Consider the following 20,581-nt stretch of genomic DNA (forward strand, 5'->3'; position numbering starts at 1 on the left):
CCTCATTGGCCAGTGCGGGGATGCTGCGCTCCGCCGCCGGCGGGGCCGTCATTCAGGCGGGCTCGGAGCGTGTGTGTGAGCCTCGCGGAGCGCAGAGGTGACGCGCCCGCCGTCCCCCAGGGGTCTCCGGAGGCAAAAGCGCAGAGACCCTCGGTCAGGGTCTTGACCCCTAAACCCCAGCCCGAGCCCAGCAAGCCCCCCCCTCCAGCTTCCTACGGTCTGGCAACCCCAAGCAAGGCCATCCCCAGATGATGCTCCGCAGAGAGGCGGGGTCCGGGTCCTCCCCTCCACCCCCTTCCGTTTAACCCTTTCACCGCCGCGGCGCGGTCCCGCACTGCCCGGCCGGCTGGGCTGGGAGCCCCGCGCCCCGAGCCTGCCCTAGTCCACCTAGAGGGAGGGAGGGTGGCGGGCTCCCCGGCCCCAGCCCCGGCACCCGCAGCATCCCTTCAGCTTCGCGCCCCTCACTCAGCCTTCGGACCCCAGCCCAGAGCCCCCGGTACAATGGGGAGCCAGCCTGCCCCGGTCAGCCGCAGGGGCCGGAGCGCTCGCTGGAGGACCGGCAGGACGCCGGGGGACCGCAGCTCCCGGTACCCAGTGCCCCAGCTCAGCTCCTCCTGAGAAGGCGGGACCCGAACGACAGTCCCGCAGCCCCGAGTCCCGGGAGCGGCAGCCCGGACCCTCACCCTGCGGAGCGACTGGGCGCCCAGAGGTGAGGCTGGGGCGACCCCGCCCCCTCCCGCAGCCCCTGCCCCTGCCCGGCCCCGCCAGACCCTGCGAGGCGCCCCCGGGCTGAGGCTCGCGGCCCCCGGGGCCCGGGGCGGAGCGGCCGGGGTCCCAGCCCGGAGCGCCTGGCGGGGACCGAGCCGCCCCCTCACCTGCACCTGCACGAAGGAGCCGCGGTAGAAGCAGCAGGCGGCGGCCGACAGGGCGCTCCACAGGCTGCACCGCTCGGTCATGGTGGGGCCGGGCGTCCGGGGCCGGGCCGGTGCGGGGGGCGGCGGCCGGCGGGGCAGGGGCGCGGGGACCGACCGGGCTGGGCACCGGCTGCGCGTGCCTCTCGGCGGCGCGATTACCTCATCGCCTTGGCGGGGGAGGAGCGGGGAGGCGGGGCGGGGAGACCCCACCCTCCAGCCGGCCAGGGGAGGGGAGGGGGCCATTGTTCCTCCCTCCGCCCGCCCCCCGCTCCCCGCCCCTCGCCCCGCGCGCTCCAGCCCCGCAGGGCTGCCTGGAGTCGGGGGGTGCGGAGCAGAGGACCAGCCTAGGGGGGCGGTCACGGAGGGGCAGCGGGATGGGGTGGGGATGCCTGGGCTCGGGAGGGGGGGGGGGGGTCCTGCCTCCCCTACTCGCCGCACCCTGTACCCTTCGCTGACCCGGGGCGGGCAAAGACTTTGAATTAAATCGTATCCAAAGCCGGAAACAAACCCCTGTACGCGTTTGACCAAATCCTTTGTGGCCTCGGGAAACCTCCCAGAGCCCAGGATTTCTCCCCTCTGACTCGGAATCAGGGACTGTGCTGAGAATTATCACCGGATGCTGATCTGACAGACTCTGGGGTGCAGAGAGCCAGTAAGGCTCAATCAATGCTCAGGGCACCAACCTGGGTTCGACTAGCAGTGTCCCCACCTCCACCCCACCATCCCCTCCTCTTGGAGCCCAGGTTCACTCATCTGCAAAAGATACCTGTGCTGACCTCATACAACCCTTCTGAGCCTCGGCTGAGTTGATGCACGTTAAGTTGCCAGGCATGAAGTAAGTGCTCAGTAAATGCATGCTACTATTTTCAAGCTTATTGCCGGGGCTTTTTGTGCTGCGATTAAAGAGAGTCATCGCTGACTCTGCATCAGTCAGGCCTAAGGTACAAATCCTTGTGACAGGCTGTGTGACATTAGGGATGTGAGTCCACCTCGCTGGGCTTCAGTTGTTTGATTCTTTTCTGCAAACACATCTGAAGCTCTGAGCAGGGAGCTTGGAGTTTTATGGTCTTGGAACTTGGGAACCCTTGCTTTAGAATCAAAGTATTCACATCAGGGTCTGAGAACCCTGGAGTTCCTTAAGCTAGTGCCTCGGGGCAGGAACGGACTTTTGGTAACTGGCTATTGATTCTACCACCGTCTGAGGCTTGAAGCTAAACCTAACGTTCTTTTGACTGCACCCGTTAGAGAACTGTTTAATCAGTTCCAGTCAGCAGGTATTATTTCTTTTATAATATTTTAAAATACATTTTTTTTTAGCCCCATACACTAAAGGAAAAATACAAAGTTAATAATCCTCACAGGGATCTTACTACCACCAGTGATGGGGATCTCACTACCTTGCCAGGTGACTGAGAATTGTGGGCTGCTGAAATGTGTGCCCTGTGGGTCCTACCCACTGGCTTTGGTGCCAGTTCTCCCTAAGGCCTCTGTCCCTCTGTGGTGCAAGGGCTCTAGATAAGGAGCCAGGGCGAGATTCCCAGAGCAGCTCCAGTTCAACTTGCTGCAGCCCGGGGCTGCACTTTCTGGGCTCACCCAGCTTGCCTTCTGACCCTTGCCCACACTCTTGCCTCTGCTTGGATCACTCAAGTGCCTATCTCTGCTTATCTTTGCTCCTTCTCAGCTTTTCCTCTGGGGACAGGATTGTGGTGAACATTCCTGGTCAACCCCAATGGCTTGGCTTCAATGCTTCCTCCTCCAGAAAGCCTCCCTCGATCTCCCTCTCCCCACCTCCCAAGCTCCCCTACATCCTGAGCTCCAATAGCTTCCTTCACTAGTCACGAACACAGAGTTTTATAGGCAACATCTCAGATGATGGAATGTTCCTGAGGTCAGGAGCCAGGCCAGCCTGCTCTATTCCAGGCCCAGCAACCCTACTTATGGGGATGGACTCATTGAGCCCACAGCAATCCTAGGTGGGAGGAGCCTCTGCTACCACATAGGTGAACACTGAGGCTCAGAGAGGTGACCCACATACCCAAAGTCATGTAGCAAGTAAGTGGCAGATCTGGGACTAAAATTTGGGTCTGCTGGATCACAAAACAAAAGCCCAAACCACTCTGTATGATTTTGTCCTGGTCCCCATGTGGACCAGGAGCCCTTTGAACACAAAACCTGGACCTCCTGCCTCTGCTGTATGCTCCGTACTCAGCAGGCAGCCTGGCCCAGTGAGGGTGCTCCCGGAGGCGGAAGGCCAAGGACTTTGTCCGTGGCCTTGGCATCAGATAAAATTGGATAGCAGGGGCGCCTGGGTGGCTCAGTTGGTTAAGCATCCTGCTTTGGCTCAGGTCACGATCTCACGGTTCGTGAGTTCAAGCCTCGCGTCGGGCTCTGTGCCGACAGCTCAGAGCCTGGAGCCTGCTTCGGATTCTGTGCCTCCCTCTCTGTCTGCTCCTCCCTCGCTCAGTCTCTGTCTCTCAGATTTGAACTGCAATCTCAGTTCTGCCCTGTGGTAGCGGTGTGTGGCTGTGGGCAAATCACTGTGCGTGTCTGGGCCCCAAGTTTCCCAAACGTAGATGAGTACACAGGAAGACCTTCCCTGCCCAGCGATGAGGGAAGAAGTCAAAGACCTCCTTCATGTACAGAGCTCATAACTATCTCCCTTCCGGTGCTGGCAGCCAGCACAGGGCTCTGCACACAGTAGGCACCCAAGACGTAAAGTTACTCTCGTTATCATCATCGTCTCAAAACTGCATTCTCAACATTCCCAGCGCCCGGGACAAATTAAGTGTGTGGCAAACATGAGGTGCATCCATGATCTGTGATGAAAACTGAGGCACCTTTTCTTCCTCCCACCTCTTAACATCAGCACATGCTCAGAGACCGCGTGGGATTGGGGCTCCGCGGTCTGTGTAGGGAGACATCCTCCGGGCCCTGTCCAGCTGGCAGGTGGGTGGGGTCTGGTGGTAACAAACAGTGGGGTGTCCTGTGTTTGGGGCTGGGAGACAATGGCATGGGAAGAAGGTCCTCGGGAGTGAAACCAGAGCCCAAGCTCCGCGCCGACCCCGAGACCCTCTCCTCCTGGGAACAGGCAGTGAGGTCCCGCTCCCAACAAGGCTCAGAAAAGAACTCTGCCCTTCGTGGAACAGGCTCTGAGCTGTCCAGTGTCCCCTGCCCAGCCCCTCTTACCTTCACGTAGTCCCCGCCAGCCTCTGGTTCTCCAGCAGCCCTGGAAGGAGAGAAGAGAGCTGAGTGTACCCAGCCCTACCTGGATCCCCAGCTGCCAGCTTCTTCCCACCTGCCTGGTGCCAGCATCTGGCCCTCAAGGCCCCAGAGGGCTAATCCTGAAGCCAGGAGGGGGGCATTGCAGCTGACAGCGCTCACTCTCCAGTTGTGCGACCCCACACAAATCCCCTTACCTCTCTGGGGCAGTGGTGGGCTGGGGAGGGGGCGTCCTACCTGAGAACTGGGGATAATGACAGCCTCTGCCTCCCTGGGTTGTCGCCAGGACTCCAGGAGCTGATAAATGTTCCATACTTCCCAGATCACTGTCTTCACCCAGCTTCAGAGCATCCAAGTGTTCTCGTCCCCCTCCACTCCAAATACTGGTGGCCCCAGGCTGGGGCTCAGACTCCTCTCCCCCCACCACCACCCTGCACGCTCTTCCTGGGCAGAGTGGCCAGCTCAGCAACACAGTGTGGTGCTGTTGCTGGTGACTGTGGGCTGTGGAGTGGATCCCCCAGCCTTCAGGGTGGCTGGGATGGGACCTGGAGAGGTCAGAGGCCAGGAGTGGCTAGCTTTCCCAGGTGCCAGACAGCTACTAACCTTCCTCGTGGGGGACGCTGTGAGCCACCTCCCCTGGGTCCTTGACCTTAAATGCCATCTCTTCTCTGATGCAGCCTGGAACTGCCCCTTTAACACCAGCCTCACAAACCCACCTGTCCCCTTAGCGTGGCCCCTTGGATGTCTGAAGTCATCTTGGACTTGTCTTATCCAAAGCAGGTCTGTTGCTACCCGCCCCCTGCGGCCACACCCCTGCTCCCCACATCCGTTTCCCATCTCAGTTGATGTCAGCTGTATCCTTGTTGCTTTGTTTGGCAAGAAAAAATCTGCAGTCATCTGTGCCTCTTCTTCCAGTCACATCCCACACCCAACCCGTCAGGAAATCCTGCGACTCTGCCTTCAAAATAGATCCTGACCACTTCTCTCCAAGAGGCAACGCTCGCTTCGTCCAGGAGCCCCGGGTCCTCTGTGGAGCCCACGGCAGCCTTCTCTCTGGCTCTCTGTCTGTTCTCACAGGCTCTCAGCTTCCACCCCACCCCCAGTGGCCCTCAGGTGAAAACCTAAGCCGGTCACGGGTGCACACAGCACCCCCACCCGCTCTGGGCTCCCTCCTCTCATGGAACAAGATGTAAACACCTCTCTGTGACTTGCAAATGGCTGGGCATGTCATTTTTCACCCAAACCAGAACTTTTCTTCCCTTGTGAGAGTAAAGAGGTGCCCTCATTATGCCAGAAAAACAGCCACAGGGGCGCCTGGGTGGCTCAGTCGGTTGAGCGTCTGGCTTCGGCTCAGGTCACGATCTAGCAGTTTGTGAGTTTGAGGCCCGCATCGGGATCTGTGCCGACAGCTCCGAGCCTGGAGCCTGCTTTGGGTTCTGTGTCTCCCTCTCTGCCCCTTCCTCACTCGCGCTCTGTCTCGGTCTCTCTGTCTCTCTCCAAAATGAATAAACATTAAAAAAAAAATTAAAAAAATAGCATAAAGCAGGTCATACGTTCCCCAACCTACAAGGCCTTGTGTAACCTGGAGGCCCCCAACCACCCACCTTGCTGACCCCCAACCTGCCTCCCTCATTTATTCTGTCCCTCATTCTGCCCCAGCCACATTGGCCTCGTCACCAAGCTCACTCTTGCTACCAGGAGCATATTCCCTCTGCCTGGAATGCCCTTCCTCCAGATCTCCATGCAGCTTGCCCCTCCCCCTCGTTTATTTAGGACTCTGTTTAACACGCCTCCTCAGAGAAGCCTTCCCGGACCACCCTCCCTGGTCCTTCACTCCCTGGCCTCAACCCTGCTTTATCTTCCTCAGTCTCTGCCTGCAATGATCATTTTACATTTATTTGTTGACTGTTAATTACCCGACACCTTCATGAGGGCATTGACTTTGCCTCGTTCATGGCGAAGCTCCCAGCACAGTGCCTGGCGTGTAAATGTATTAAATTTAATAAAATACATTTAATTTAAGACAACACACAAAATCTGAGCTTAAAATATCATGGGTAAGGTGTGCATTCCCAGGGCAGAAATCCACACAGGGCTCCCCCCCTGCTCCTGGGGCCACAGGGCTCCTCAGTGAGAGGTTGTCTGACAGGCCTCCCTCTTCTGACATTCTAGCAACCCCACTGCTAACTTTCCCTCTTGCAGAGTCCTTCCTGACTTAAAAACATAGTCTCTCGGGGCGCCTGGGTGGCTCAGTCTTTTAAGCGTCCAAATCTTGGTTTCGGCTCAGGTCATGGTCTCACGGTTGACGAGTTTGAGTCCCGTGTCGTACTCTGCACTGACAGTATGGAGCCTGCTTAAGATTCTGTCTCTCCCTCTCTCTCTGCTCCTCCCCTGCTTGTTCTCTCTCTCTCTCTCTCAAAGTAAATAAACTTCAAAACAAAAAACATAGCCTCTCAAGCTGCACCCCAGCCACAGCCACAGCAGTTTTCCAAAGCCAATTTGGTTCCCTCCGTCCAGCAGCTGTGGGAGCCAGCTGGAGTGGGGACCCCTCCTCCCCGCTCACCTCTGCCAGCTTTTCCCGGGTGAGGTGTCCCATCCCAGAGTTTCCGGCTATTCAGTCCCGGAAATCCGCTCGCTGCTGGGAAAAGATTGGACAGGACACTGGGATCGCCCCAGTGCTTCCTCCCTCCTTCCTGTCTACTTCCCCTTGGGCGAGGGAGGAGAGCCTTGGAGAAGGGGGTGCCTGCACCAAGGATCAAGTGGACTGGGGGGTCCGAGCCAACAGGGGAGCTCAGGGCAGAGGCCGAGACCCAGGAAGCTGGGCCGCACTCAGTCCCCATCACCTCACTCTGCCCCTCCGCAAGACTCTAGGATTTCCCAAACGTAATGTCTGCCTCCGATCCACTGCCATCACCTGCCTGGACTATTGCCACCACCTCAGCACTGGCCTCCCTGCCTCTGTGTCTTCTGTGACTTGTTCTCACTCCAGAAACCAGCGCATTCCTGTTAAAGTGGAAGTCAGATCTTGGGATTTCCTGTGCTTCAACCCGCAGGAGTGGTCCCCCAGTGTCACTCAGAGTAAGGGCCAAAGTCCTCCTAACAGTCTTATAGAGTGGGTCCTCACCACCTCCCCCATCCCATGTCCTAACCTGCTCCCTTCACTCATGCTGCTCCAGCCAGGCTGGGCTTCTTGCTGGATTTTGTCCCCACCTCAGGATCTTTGCATTTTCTTTTTAAAAATGTTTTAAGTTTATTTATTTTTGAGATGGGGGGAGGGGCAGAGAGAGAGAGAGAGAGAGAGAGAGAGAGAATCCCAAGCAGGCTCTGCCCTGTCAGCACAGAGCCAGATGCGCGGGGCTTAACCGAGCCACCCAGGCACCCCAGGGCCTTTGCACTTTCTGTCCCTCCTCTGCTGGAATACTTTCCCTCCCGATACCACTGAGCTCTCTCCCTGCCCTCCATCAGATCTTTACTAAAACGTCCCCTTCTCAGTGAGGCCTTCCCTTGCCACCCATCTGAAAGTGTGACCCACTCCACATTCCCTACCTCCCTTCCCTGGTTAGTTTTTCTCTGTGGCACTTCATGTGACCTGCCATGCATTGACTATCTTCTCTTACTAGAACATAAGCTCCACAAGGACAGGACTTGGGATCTGCTTAGAACAGTGCCAGGCACCCCATAAAGATTTTTTGGAGTGAACAAATGTCACACAGCATCTCCATGCAACCCTGGGCACAAAGTCTGGTTCTCATGGCTCAGTTCTCTGTGACTGGCACGGTCAGCCATCCCTCCTTGGGATGGCTGCTCCTTGCTCTCCAGTCTGCTTGCACTTCCTCCAAAGACCTCTGCCCCCTCCAGCCTCAGGGCCTTTGCACAGGATGTTCCCTCTGCTTGGAACGTCCTCTCTCCCTTAGGCCAGATAAATTTCTACTTGGTTTTCAGATCTCACTTTGCTTGGAGATTTCTAGAACATTCTCCCTCCCATTGTTATGATCAAATTCAGGAATCAAAGCTTCCATTTTTAAAAACTCAGCTCCGTTAATTAATTATTTTTTTTTAATTTTATGGACTTAAAAAGGCACTTCCTCTCTAATATTTGTGGTGAAATCAATTAATAAATAATACTGACAATTGAGCTAAATCAGTCCCATTAATCAGCCACATTAATTATTCAAATAACCAGCCCTTTTAATTGCCTGTATTAACTGATTTGTTCTGATAACTGATGCCGCTTATTGCATACATTAGCTTAATTAATTGGATTAATGAGCAGTTATTAGAGCCCATGATCCTTTATTTCCCCAACACAGGTCCAGATCTGAGCTCTACCTTCAGGGCCTCCGACCCGGCCCAGGAGAAAGGGCAAGGCTCCCGAGGGATCCTGGAGGAGGGGCAGTAGATAGCAGCTGCAGTCTCCTTCCACCCTGGCCCTCCCCTGCCATGGGCAGCCTTGCCCTCTGCAGACAGGCCGGTGGCCCATCTACCCTCTCTCTGACCCCCAGTTGGCTCCCTTGGACCTCCAGGCCTGGCCACGTGGCCTCAAGTGGACACTTCCCCAACCTCTGCCTCCTGCTTCTCTGCTTTCCCCTGCCTTCACCTCTCTGATGTCCAAGTGCCTCTCCTGGAAAAAGGACAAAACTGTCTTCCCGGAGAGGCCACGAGGATCCTGAGAAGGAAGGGTGCAGAGTTCCCAGACCCGTGTGCCTCCTCGTGCTGCCCAAGCTCCCAGCCGTGGAGATCTCCCATCCTGCCCCTCCTGAGGCCTGAGATTCTTTCCACCCTTCACTCCAATCGTCACTCACCCCGGCAGAGAAACAACACTGCTCTGTGCTCCTTAGGTTTTTGTTTGTTTTTTTAAGTAGGCTTCACAGCACACAGCCCAACGTGGGGCTTGCACTCATGACCCTGAGATCAAGACCTAAGCTGAGATCAAGAGTTGGACACTTAACCGACTGAGCCACCCAGGCGCAGGGACAGAAACCCCTGCCTTTCCCTGCATACCCTGCTATGGGGCCTTTGGGGTTCTCTGCCAGGAAGGCTGTTGGCTTTAGCCCCTGCCCTGCCCTGCCCTGCCTCCTGTAAGATGGGCCACCACTGTCCTGAAGACATCCCTGCTCCTTCTCCACCATTCTGTGCCCTCAGTCTTCTGGACAGCAGTGAGCTTGCCGGCAAGTGTCCAGAAAGGGTACCAGCCCTGTGAGGATAGGGCAGAGGGGGGCCATTCTTCCCAGCGCAGAGCTGAGGATTCTGAGCCCCGAGAGCTACTAACTGATACGCAAAAGGGGAGGGCATGTATGGAGCACTGACCGCCATGCCCTTGATAAAGGAAAACACTGAAGTTTGTGATTTGATCCAGGACACACAGCTGCTCGGACTAGATCTGCTTTGTTCCTTGCACGAGGCAGGCTCCCCCGGGAAAAGGGGACCACTCCGGGGTAGAGATGAGGAGAAGGTGGGGAGGGGAGGGCAAAGAGAAATAATATTTCAACTGGACTGGGAGCCCAAAAGCTACGTCAAGAAGAAGAAATGGAGCAGGGATGGGAGGAGAGAGGACCCTCTTTGGCTCTGGAGAGGGCCCTCCACCGAGCGGGAGGAAGCAGTGTGACCCTGGGCAAGTCCCCCTCATTGGGCCTCAGTGAACTCTTCTAGAACACGGGCGCGGTGGTAGCTAGAGCAGCTCCTGTGTGCTGGTTCTTCCCTGGGCCAAACCCGGGACCTCAGCTAGTCCTCAAGATGACCCTGTGAAGCAGGTGCTATTATTGTCCCCAGTTTACAGATGGGGAAACTGAGGGCCAGAGAGGGCAAGGGAGTTGCTCAATGTCGTCCAGTCGGTGAGGTATCCAACTTCCTCCCCAGCTCTACTCCACATAGGTCCAGGATTCCGCACGCAAGGTCCCCTGAGGGTTTCGGGGCATGTGGCTCCAGCTGGGGGTGGGGGTACAGCCCGTCCTTCCTGAGCCAGTGCAGTTCCCACAGCCTGAGGCATCCGGGGGTCTCGAGGACTGTGAGAAAGTCTCCACAGGAAATGAGAGCTGAGAGCAGCTGGGCCCCTTCGGAAGACAAGGACCAGCCGCCCAGAGCCTGACCAGGCCGAACAGGCTGGGCCCACCACAGCCCCCTCCCCTGGTGGGTAATCACTACCAGATGCCCAGCAGCTGACGTCACTCTGCAAGGGCCGAGAGAGGGTCGTGGGACTCTGGGGAGTGTTGGAAATTCTTGGACCAGAATCAACATTCCAAAAGGAAATGGGATGGGGTGGAGAGTTGCGGGGGGGGGGGGGGGGGTGGTTCTTGGCCTGTTCTCAGTGCTTGGCACCAGGGCTGGGGCACCCGCCATGCAGGGTGCCCCTGGCTGCCCTATGGGGTGCACCTTCTCCCAATCTCCTTCTGAACAGCTGTGGGAGTGGGGGGTGGAGGGGTCTGGGTCTCTGTGATCTGGCAGGGAGGGAAGGACGCTTGGGTGTGACACTGTACAATGAGGAGAAGTGCATTCAAACCCTCCTCAAAGGAGAGGTCCTCGTAAAACATAAGTCAGAATGAGGCCCTCCTCTGCTCAAGGCCAGCAATGGCTGCTTCTCGCTGAATCAAAGCCCAGTCCTTGCCGGGCCTTCCAGGCCTTCCATTATCTGAACTCATTTCCTCTCTGGCCTCGCCTCCCACCACTCCACCCTCCCCCCCGGCCCCCCATCTTATTCTCCTGCAGCCACTGTGGGTCCCAGCTGCTCCTCAAACATGCCAAGGACCCTCCTACCTCAGGGCCTTTGTACCTGCTGTTCCCTTGGCCTGGTACACTCTTCCCCAGATATCGAGAGGGTTTGTTCCCACATCCCTTTGTTCAAACATCACGTCAAGGTGACCTTTTTCCTGGCTTACCTTCCTAAACTGCTACCACCAGGCATACCCCTGGTTGGTTTCAGTATTTCTCCCAGCACTTTTCTCTTCTGCTGAACCATATAACTTGTCTTATCATGTCTCCCCCCACACTGGAACGGAGGCTCCATGATAGCAGGGTTTTGTCTGCTGTGCTCACTGCTGTCTCCCCAAAACTTGGAAGAGTATCTAGGGCATAGTTGCATCACAGTAAATATTAAAATGAGTGAAATTCCAGCTCAACTAAATGTGTCATCTCGAGCAGGTTAGTAACCTCACAAAACCTCAATGTCTTCATCTGTAAAGTGGGCTCCCATTATCTCTCTTCCAGGGGCTTAAGGGAAGTCATTTAAATAACGGTAGAAATGGCTTTGAGATTTTTATTTGCAGGAGGTAAAATGTGGTCTAGTGACTTGGGATCAAGTCTAGGCTCTGACACCTCATCTCTCTGTGACCCCAGGAAAATCCCTTCCCGCCTCTGAATCTTGGCCTTTTCACCGGTAAAATGAAGCAAACAGAAGTTTCCTTTCACATGGCCTGTGTGGTAAGTGGCACCCATTGGGTGCTTCAAGCAGGGACTGGCCAGTTATGAGCCAGGTCTTGACCCCCTCTTCCAGGACCCTGGCCTAAAAGTTCCTGTGTGTGGGCATGGGTCTGGATGGAAGGTGTTGGGGCCTCCCTTCCTTCACTGGGCCTCCCCTTCCTCCTCCTTAACAGGGACTGCAGAGGAGGGTCGTCAGGGCTCTCTGGAGCTGCTATTTCCCTGCAGAAGGCTGAGGTGCTAGGGGTAGGGTGAGGCTAGGCTGGTGCTGTCCTTTCTGGGCGCTAAGGGCTCTTCACCACCTCTGCTCCTGGCCCCTCCTCCCTCCTTCCTCCTCATCCCCCACGATCTCGGCAGAGAACAGGGCACCAGGAAACTCCTGCAGTTTCACCTCTTCCCCTTCCTTCCTTCTGCTCCAGGTGTACCCTGCCTCCCAGGGGGTAGGGGAGGGACACCATCTACCCCAGCTTAGACCACTCCCTGAGCAGCCACTGAGATGACCCCCTTGGGACACTGGGGAATGGGGCCCCGGTCTTGTTCAGTGGCAATTCTCAAATGCCCTCCTCTCCAGGTTGGATGTACCCTCAGAGATCATCCCAGACCCATCCGGGCTGCTGGGGAGGTCTAAGGCCCAGAGTAGGGCAGGGCAAATCTGAGATCACACAGGCAAAGCAGCTCTCCTGACTCTGGGACACAGGGCTGGGCTTCAGGGACTCCTGGAAGAAACATTTCATTTCTAGCCTCCTGCTTGGCTTGGAGGGCAAGTGGGGACACTGGGTCTCAGGACACCAGGAGGGGGCTCAATCTGATCTGCTAACCTGACCCCACCTCAGGACCATTGGACACTCTGGATGATTGGGGGATGGAGGGCAGTCTCTCTACTTCCTCAACCAGCTCTAGGCCAGGCCTGATGCTGGAGGCACTGCCAGGACCACCAGGGCCCCTGCCCACAGAGGAGGAAGGCTGGGTCCTAGACTTGGCATTCTCAAGGTTTCTCAGGACCATCCTTCCCAGAGGCCCTGGCCCTGTGGGAGGGGAACAGGCTGCCCAGCCTTTAAGGGCATGATCCAGAAAGGTGGAGTTAAACCCTGGGTCTAACTAACCTTCACTACTGTGGAGAACCGGGCAAATAATCTCCCTTTACTCATCTGTAAAATGGGGATGATAAGCGTGCCCCTCTTCCGGGGCTGTTGTGAGGAGTAAATACCCAGCCTGTGCGAGGGCAAGGCAGGGACAGAATTACACCAAAAGAAAGTTTAAAAGTCCCTGATGCTAACGGGCATCCTGGTATGTTGGTTGCCGCAGGGGCACCGATTTCCCCTCAAACCATTGCCATCCCCGCATGCCCTCCTCAGGCCCAGCTCGGTCACTCACCCTCTGGGTCCCAGTGACGGACATCTTCGTCCCACTGCAGTCATGGTTCCCCCGCAGTCACTGCCTGAAGCCCGGGTACCTCCTCAGCCCGAGGGCTCCCGCCTTTCTCAGGCCAGGGAGCTCTGAAGCGCAGAGCCGTACTCCGGGGGCGGAGCCTGACCTGTAGACCACGCCCCGGGCACGCCCCTCGCCCTCTGCCGGGGGCCGCCCCACAGCCGACACCTCCCGCTAGGAAGGACACGCCCCGCCTCGGGAACGCCCTTCCGCCTCCTGTCTCGCTCCTCCCCCTACCCCCATCTTTTAGCGTCCAAGGCCGGGAAGGCCACGCCCCCCGGACACACCCCTCTGCCTTGACCCGCCCCGTTCCAACAGCACCTTCCCTCAGCAGTCCGCCTGGCAGCCTGAAAAGGCCACGCCCCCAGACACGCCGCTCCACCCGCCCCTTTCCTGCAAACTCACAAGGCACGTCTCAGGCCCTAGGCTGCCTCAGAACGCCCCAGAACCTATCAGGCCTTCTCCCCTGCATACAATCCTTGCTCTTCCACGCTCAAATGAGGCTGAACTAAGGAGGGGACGGCACAAGACAGCAGCCTGGAACAGCCAGGGATGATGGAAAAACATTTACTGTTAGTGGTGTGCTAGGCACTGTGCTAAGATTTTAAAAGTCCTGTATGTGACTCTTGATTCTCATCATGCCCTACAAGGTAGGTGCTATCATTATGCCATTTATCAGCTGAGGAAACGGATGCTCAGAAAAGGAAACAGATTTATCCGAGGTCATGCAGTCAGTAAGAGGCAGAGTCTGGACTAGATTCATTCTGAAACTTTACAAAGTCTTGCTCCCCATTGAACAGAGGTCTAGACTCAATTACCCCAGCACACAGAAACTGTGCTTGGTGTCTCAGGGCAAAGCCATTCCAGAGAGGTCTCAGAACTGGCCCTAGAGTTACTTTTGCTCAGCTGGGTTTTTTTCCCCTCTTTATTTCAATAAGTACATCTGACCAGTGTGGTTTAGACCCAGGGTCTGAGGGTTGAAGAGCTGGAGACTCCTGTGGTTGAGATTGAGGGGTCTCCCAAGGGCATGAAGCACACAGCTGTACAGCTTAGAAGGTGGTGGGTACAATGTGAGAGATGAGTGTGCAGCCATTGGAGGCGGGCAGTTTCTGCTCAAATCCAGCTCTACTACCTTGACTGAGTCTCAGTCTCCCCATCTGTAAGATGGGTCTCATGATATAATGATAAATGCTTTTACAGAGCGTTCGGTGAGTAACATATGTTTTGACACCCAGTAGAATGGGTGCTAGGGTCATATCATCACTATGTGTATTTTTTCATGAACTCAGCTCACCCTATAACCAAGTGAAGTGGCAACCAGGGGGAGCAGTGTTGTCCAGCAGAACTAAAGGTGATTTGGGTGTGGGGGTCCTGGGCAGGGATCCAGCGATTGGGCTTGGGGCTCAGCCGGCTCCTGGAGGCTGCCTAGGGCGAGTTCAAATCTCCACTTTGTCATTTGACAGATGTGCAACCTGCCTGGGGCAGATGACTTTGCCTCTCTGAATCTTCGGTTCCTCATCTGTCATATGGAAATGACAGAATCTCCTCCCCAGTTGTTTTTGTTTTGTTTTGTTGAGAATTAATTGCAAGTGAAAGACTAAGCATAGTGCCTGGTCTGTAGTAAGCACTTGGTTCATGTGTAGAGTTTTTATTCCCCCTTGAAGTGTGTTTTGGGGGGGGGGGCTCCTCTCCAGGCTCTATTGGCAGGAGGTTGGAGGCACCCTTTCCGCAGATTCCACTCTCACCCCACCCCACTGTGGGCACCTACCTTTCCGGAGGCACATTCCTGGGAGCTCTTTCTTCTTTTCTGTCTGCGCTGGGATCCTCAGGCTCTCCCGTGGGGCCCATTACGGAAGGGTTGGGTCCCACTGCTGGGGTGTCCTCCAGGGGGGCATTGGTCCCCACCACCACCTCCTTGGCAGCCTCCAGGCCTGGAGGGTTGGGCAGATCTTGGGGCACCAGGTGGGATTCAGAGCCCACCTCCTTGGTCTCCTGGGTAGCCTGTTGATCACGAGCCTTCTTGGTGCTGTGGCGAGGCATGGTGCCCATGTGGCTGTACATGTCACTGGAGCGGGCATAGGCTGGGGGGCTTTGTGGGACAGTCATCATGTCATCCTGTGTAGCCTCAAAGGTGTCTTGCTCCAGGTGGGACCGGATACTGAGGGAGGCTGAGGACCGTTTCAGAGTGAAAGACCGAGGGAGGTTGGAGAGACTCCCGAGGCCCTTGAACTTGAAGAACTCTGGCAGAGGAAGTGGGGGGAGGGAGGGCAAGGGGAAGACGTGAGTTAATGCCAGAAGCAATAATAAAAAATACATGTCGTTCTTCTGACTGAGGGTTCAAGGAGGGTCAGGGCTTCTCTGACACTCCCTTTGTTCCCGTAGAACAACACGCAGCTCTAGAGTCACACAGACCTGAGCGACCGTCCCTGCTCTTCCACATCCTTGCTGTGTGACTTTCGGCAAGTCACTTGACCCTACTGAGCCCCATTCTCCACATTAGCAAAATAGAGATTGTAGTGCCCACCTCCTATGGACAGCAGAACTGAAGGAAAGCATGTAAATAACAGACTTAATACGGTGCCCGGCACCCAGAATATCCTGGAGAAGTTATGAAGGCAATGACGATGATTGCAGTGAACGCCTCTGCATTGGTCAGCTATGCTTCATGCATTACATCACTGAGTTCCCAGCATAACTCAATGACACAAGCTTAATTTCCCTTTTCTGCAGATAACGAAGTGGAGGTCAGAGCTGTGGAAAGACCCGCCCGAGGTGGCATCGTGGGCAGGTGAAGCATGTTTGTGTGGTCGTGGGGTGGGGTGAGTGAGGAGGGGCTGTTTGAGCACCGGGGACAGGGGATGAAATGAGAAGGGGGTTGTTGGGAGCCTGGGGGGCCCACTCTCTGAGGTTCTGTCCTTCCTGTCAGCTGAGCCCACGGTGGGGACTCAGGCGGCAGGGCTTGGGTGATACCATCTCCTCGTTTCCGCAGGGGTGCCTGTGAGTTCCCTCCTCCTTGCCCCCAGCTGTGGGACTGTCCCTCCTCTAAGCCACCACCCTCTGACAACCCTATGGCCTCCAGGCAAGTGAAAAGGGAAAAACTCTGGCATTTTCCACTTCCTAGCTACCCTCTGCCTCCTCAGGTCCTCACCACGATGCCCCCATTGATGAGAGAGGAAACTGAGGCCCAGAGAGGGGAGGGACTTGCCCAGGGTCACACAGCAAGGCTGAACCCTGATGAGGGGCTCAGGGCTCTGGACTGCTGGGGTCAGTGTTCTGGGGCTTTCCCCCCAGCCCTGCCCACCCTCGACTGTCTTAGCCTCTGCCTCCTGACAAACACTGTCAGAAAGTTCTGAGGCTCTGCTCTAAGAAAGCTATACCAATGGGCGGAATTGTGCCAATTGCCAGGAGGAGGGCCAAGAACCGCTGTCTCCTGGGCACTGGGGGATCTGGAGGAAACAGTAGTGGGACAGGGAGGGAAACCGAGGTGAGTCCAGGAACATGGGATTGAGCCCTGCTGGGCAGCCCCATATGATTCAAAGCCTATCTCTGGGGCCCAGTATTTTCATCTGTGGAATGCATCTTAATCCTGGCCCTGCACACCCCCACCCACCACCTCCCCTGTGCTGTCAACGGTCAAGTTGAAGGGCTCAGGGGAAGCAAAAGTTGGCTGAGACCCGGAGGAGACTGACTTGGGGAAACGGAGCCTTGGTCAGGGTGACCCCTCATCGAGCTGCCCTGGGTCCCAGCGTCACTGCTGGTGGGGACATGGGGCAGCTTCTCCTGGTGCACCCATACCCACTCCGGCCCCAGTAACTTCCAACCGAGTCCCCGTGTGAACCAATTCCAGGGGCAGAGCGTGGAGCATGTGGAGGTCTTCCCTTGCCCGGCCCCATGAGGTCCAAGGAAACCAGAGATGGTCACACCCACAAATGGTGAGACAGAGAAACAGAGACTGGCAGAGCAGAGATGGAGAACCAAACCAGCTAGAGACAGAGAGAGCTATGGGGCCAGAGTGACAGAGGGAAGGTGTCAAGGAAACCCAGAAGCAGAGAACTCCAGAGAGGGATAGAGATGGACAGAAAGAGAAACAGAAACCAGACAGTGATAAAGAAGCAATGCAGAGAGAGACTGAGATGGATGGACAGACAGAGAGATGAAGGGCAGTGCAAAGGGCACCCTGCACTCACTGAACTTTTTGCTGGCTTTCTTGGGTCCCTCCGTCATCTTGGCGGGTCGTGTAAAGCCCCTGACCAGCGGGCAAGTGGCTGCTCTCGACTCTGGACATCAACGTTGAGATTCTTCCCTCACCTCCCCTTCCCCTTTCTTGCACCCTCTTGCCGCTCGCTTCCTCTGTGTATTTTTAAACCAGTGAAACTCCCACAGCTCCACCCTCCCCATCCTCTCCACGGGGGCGGGCCAGTGCCTCCCCCACTCCGGGCCCCCATGGGCTGCCTCCTTGACCTTGGCTATGGGGGTGGGGGGAGGGGGGCAGGGGGCAGACCACAAGCCCATGGGACCCGGAGGGCCTGGGGGGACAAACCACAGGCCCTGGGAATGGAGCCCACTGGGTGGGGGCTGTGGGGGGGACCCGCTGACAGCTGTCAGGGGGTCTGGCCAGCGGCTGGAAGGATGCTGGGAGCCAGGCCAGCCCACAGGGCAGTTTGTTCTAAGCCTCGGTGCCTGGGGAAGGACTGGGAGCGGTGAAGAGTGCTGTGGTTAGGCCTGTGGCCCTGGGGACCACCCAAACCCAAGTTCAAATCTTGGCTGGCTACTTTGTCACCGTGTAACCCTGGCTAGGCCACTGACTTCCCTGAGCCTCGGTTTCCTCACTGTGAGCAGGGGATATTTGCAATGCCCACCTCACAGGGTCCAGTTCGGTGCGAAGCCTGGCACAGAATCGGTGCCCACCAAGGCGTGATCATTCCTTTTTAATCCAGCGGGGACACGGTGGCAATTTGGTCCACCACACCCTTTATACAGGGATGGGGGGATCTGGAGCACAGACGGGCAGAGGGAGTGCCCCAGGTCATCTGGCAGGTTGGTGGCACAGACAGGGCTACATCTCACCCTTCTAGACCCCTTAGCCCACAGTCTGATGCTTTTCCAGCCTACGTGTGTGCGTGTGTGTGTCACACGGGCAGGACAGAGATGAGGAAATGAAACTTCCCTACACAGATTGTCCCAGACACCTGTGGAGGCTGTCAGCAGCTGCAGGGGTTGGGGTGGCCACAAGGCCAGGGGTTTCAAATCCCAGCTCTGTGTACTGCGCACAAGTTACTCCTGCCTCTGAAGCCCCAGTCAACTGATCTCAAGAATGGGCACAAATGCAAGATACACAATTAAGTCACAGAGGCTCCAGCACGATCGGACATTATTATCCTGGCCCCCAGGCTGGCAACTGAGCCTATGAGAGAGGGAGTCCAAGGGCAGATGGGGCCCCTCATGCATCCTCAGCAAAAATAATGATGACTAACATCTTCTGATCAGTTAGTTCATTCCAGCCAGAAAGCTCAGTCCTTCTGTCCTAAGAGGTAGATGTTGTTTCTCTTGCCCCCATTTTACAGATGTGGAAACTGAGGCTCCCCGAAAGTCAACTTACCTGGCATTAGGGCCTATTTGTCCAGCTATGGAGGCTGAGGTCCTAACTTCCACTCCTACAGCTCCAGAAACCCCCTGGCAGCTGGATGATGGGCCCTGGTGGGGGAAGCATCTGACTGAACCTTCTTAATGGGTTGAGAGGGAAACCGAGGCCCTGAGAGGAAAAGGGACACAGCCTGAGAGATCAAGACATCAGAGTCCTGCTCACAGACAGACCTGGATGGGAACAGTGTTCAAAGCTCACATGAAAGAATGAGGTTTCTCGGTCATGGATTTGGGAAGAGAAGGTCCCTCTACTGAGCCCTGACCATGAGCCAGGCATGGAGGTGAAAACCTCCACAGATTGTCCGTTGAGTCCCTACGACCGACCTGTGAGGCGAATGCTGGTACTGTCCCATTTCACAGATGAGGTAACTGAGGCTAAGGAGGAGCAGAGACTAGACCCCCAGGTGTCCTAGCTCCTAAGCCGGTGCTCCCTCCTCCTCCAGTTGTCAGAAGAGAGAATAGGGCCGGTGGCCTGGCGGTAGTGAGGGGTCTTCCTCGGGGAAGGCAGCGGGTGGTTCCCCTGGCTTCTCTCCCAGGAGGCAGTCCCAGTGACTTGGGCTAAGTGCTGGGTTTCTGTCACTCCCGCCTCACTGTGTGACCCTGCCCCAGACCCTTTGCCACTTTGGGTCTCAGTTTCTATCTGTGAAACAGGGTCAAAGTAGCTCCCAGTTCCAGGGGTTGCTGGGAGGATGAAATGAGAAAATGTGAGCCCAGGCTAGTGCACTGTGGCCTCAGCAGCCCCCCCTCCCCGCCATGGTTGTCGCTGAGGGATGGGGGTGGTTCAGGCCAGGGGCGGATTGGCATAGGCCAAGAAGACCCCAGGGGAGGGCACGTGGTGGGAGAGCTGGGAGCCCCGGCCACAGGGAGGCCGTGTTGCTGCAGGTACAGCGAGAGTGCTAGCTAGGCCCGTGCTGCCGTTGGCCCCCGGGCGCCAGCGCAATTGCCCGTCCCTGGGAGAATGAATGGGGCTCAGTGTGGCGGCTCCACTGAGCTCAGAGCCCCCTTTGTGCTGCCTTGAGTGGCCGTTGGGAGTGCGGCTGGGGACCTGCCGGCGGGTGGCTGTCCCCCAGGCCCTCCTCAGCCTGCGTTGGAGGCCGGCCCAGAGCAGCCCGCACTCCACAGCCCTGAACACGTAAGTGCTTTCGCGCCTCCAGGCTTCGGCTTGGGCTGGACCCACACCCAGAATGCTGCTCTTCCCTCCACCGGCTGGAAGTTTTGCCTCTGTGCGGTCGGGGCTCCGGGTCCAGACTGAGCCATGGTGCCCCAGGGAACCCTCCTCTGGTTTCTGGCCCCTCCCTCCTGCCCCTTTCCCCCCGTCTGTGACTCCCTTGCCCCCAGTTTGGCCAGGTACCATTAGGTCTCGACGTCACAGTGATCTTGGGCAAGTCGTGTTACCTCTCTGAGCCTCATTTTCTCCCTTCAGCAAAATGAGACCAATACAACATCCCTCACACGGTCCCGTGGCAGTGAAATAAAAGTCATACTGCGAGTATTACCCACATTACATTCACTTGTGTCTTCATTTACATGTTCCAAACAGACCTCATGCCCCCTCAGAGGAGAATTTGCCTTCCACGTGTGTATTGGCCCCATGCCTGCCGTAGGTCTTAGTCTTTCCCCGGCTCCATCCAGTTGTCTGGTACTGAGGCTGGTGGCGAATGACCCTGGGTTTTGGAAGCAGAGACCTGGCTCTGAATCCCAGATTTACAGCTTCCTGGTTGTGTGGCCTTGGGCAGGGCACGTCACCACTCCGAGTCTCAGTTCCCTCTTCTGTAAGCTGGGCCCAATTCCAGCAACCTCCTAAGAGGGGAGCTGTAAAGCCCCAGGGAAATGACACTGTATCAACACAGGGCCAGGTACAGAGTCAGCACCCAGCTGGTGTGGGCAGAATGTCCATGGTCTACAGGGCCGCAAGCGTCACATTACCATCCTCTGCCCGGTGTCTCCCTATCCAGCACCCCTTTCTC

At 56.7% G+C, this 20,581-nt stretch overlaps 1 protein-coding gene and 1 long non-coding RNA gene across 15 annotated transcripts in view; one reads left to right on the top strand and one right to left on the bottom strand.

The window, feature by feature from the left end:
• Positions 1 to 17,317, bottom strand: part of SH2D3C (SH2 domain containing 3C) — a 29,881-nt gene extending 12,564 nt beyond the window's left edge. Inside the window, exons 1-4 of one of the 14 annotated variants that reach the window (XM_081790952.1) lie at positions 14,740 to 14,849; positions 6,697 to 6,771; positions 4,101 to 4,140; positions 1,681 to 1,807 (exon numbers count right to left, since the gene is read on the bottom strand). In XM_081790952.1, the coding sequence (XP_081647078.1) occupies positions 1,681 to 1,770 (90 nt within the window). In that variant the 5' untranslated portion in view covers positions 1,771 to 1,807; positions 4,101 to 4,140; positions 6,697 to 6,771; positions 14,740 to 14,849. The other 13 variants (XM_081790953.1, XM_060608565.3, XM_060608567.3 and 10 more) reach the window with 13 other exon arrangements.
• Positions 622 to 19,981, top strand: LOC144614124 (uncharacterized). Its single transcript, XR_013551662.2, has 3 exons — positions 622 to 709; positions 15,702 to 15,759; positions 18,536 to 19,981. It is a non-coding gene; the product is annotated as an uncharacterized LOC144614124 (long non-coding RNA).
• The last annotated feature ends 600 nt before the right edge of the window (positions 19,982 to 20,581 follow it).

Source organism: Panthera onca, chromosome D4 (assembly GCF_046562875.1).
Source record: "Panthera onca isolate mPanOnc1 chromosome D4, mPanOnc1 haplotype 2, whole genome shotgun sequence".
NCBI classification, from domain to species: domain Eukaryota; kingdom Metazoa; phylum Chordata; class Mammalia; order Carnivora; family Felidae; genus Panthera; species Panthera onca.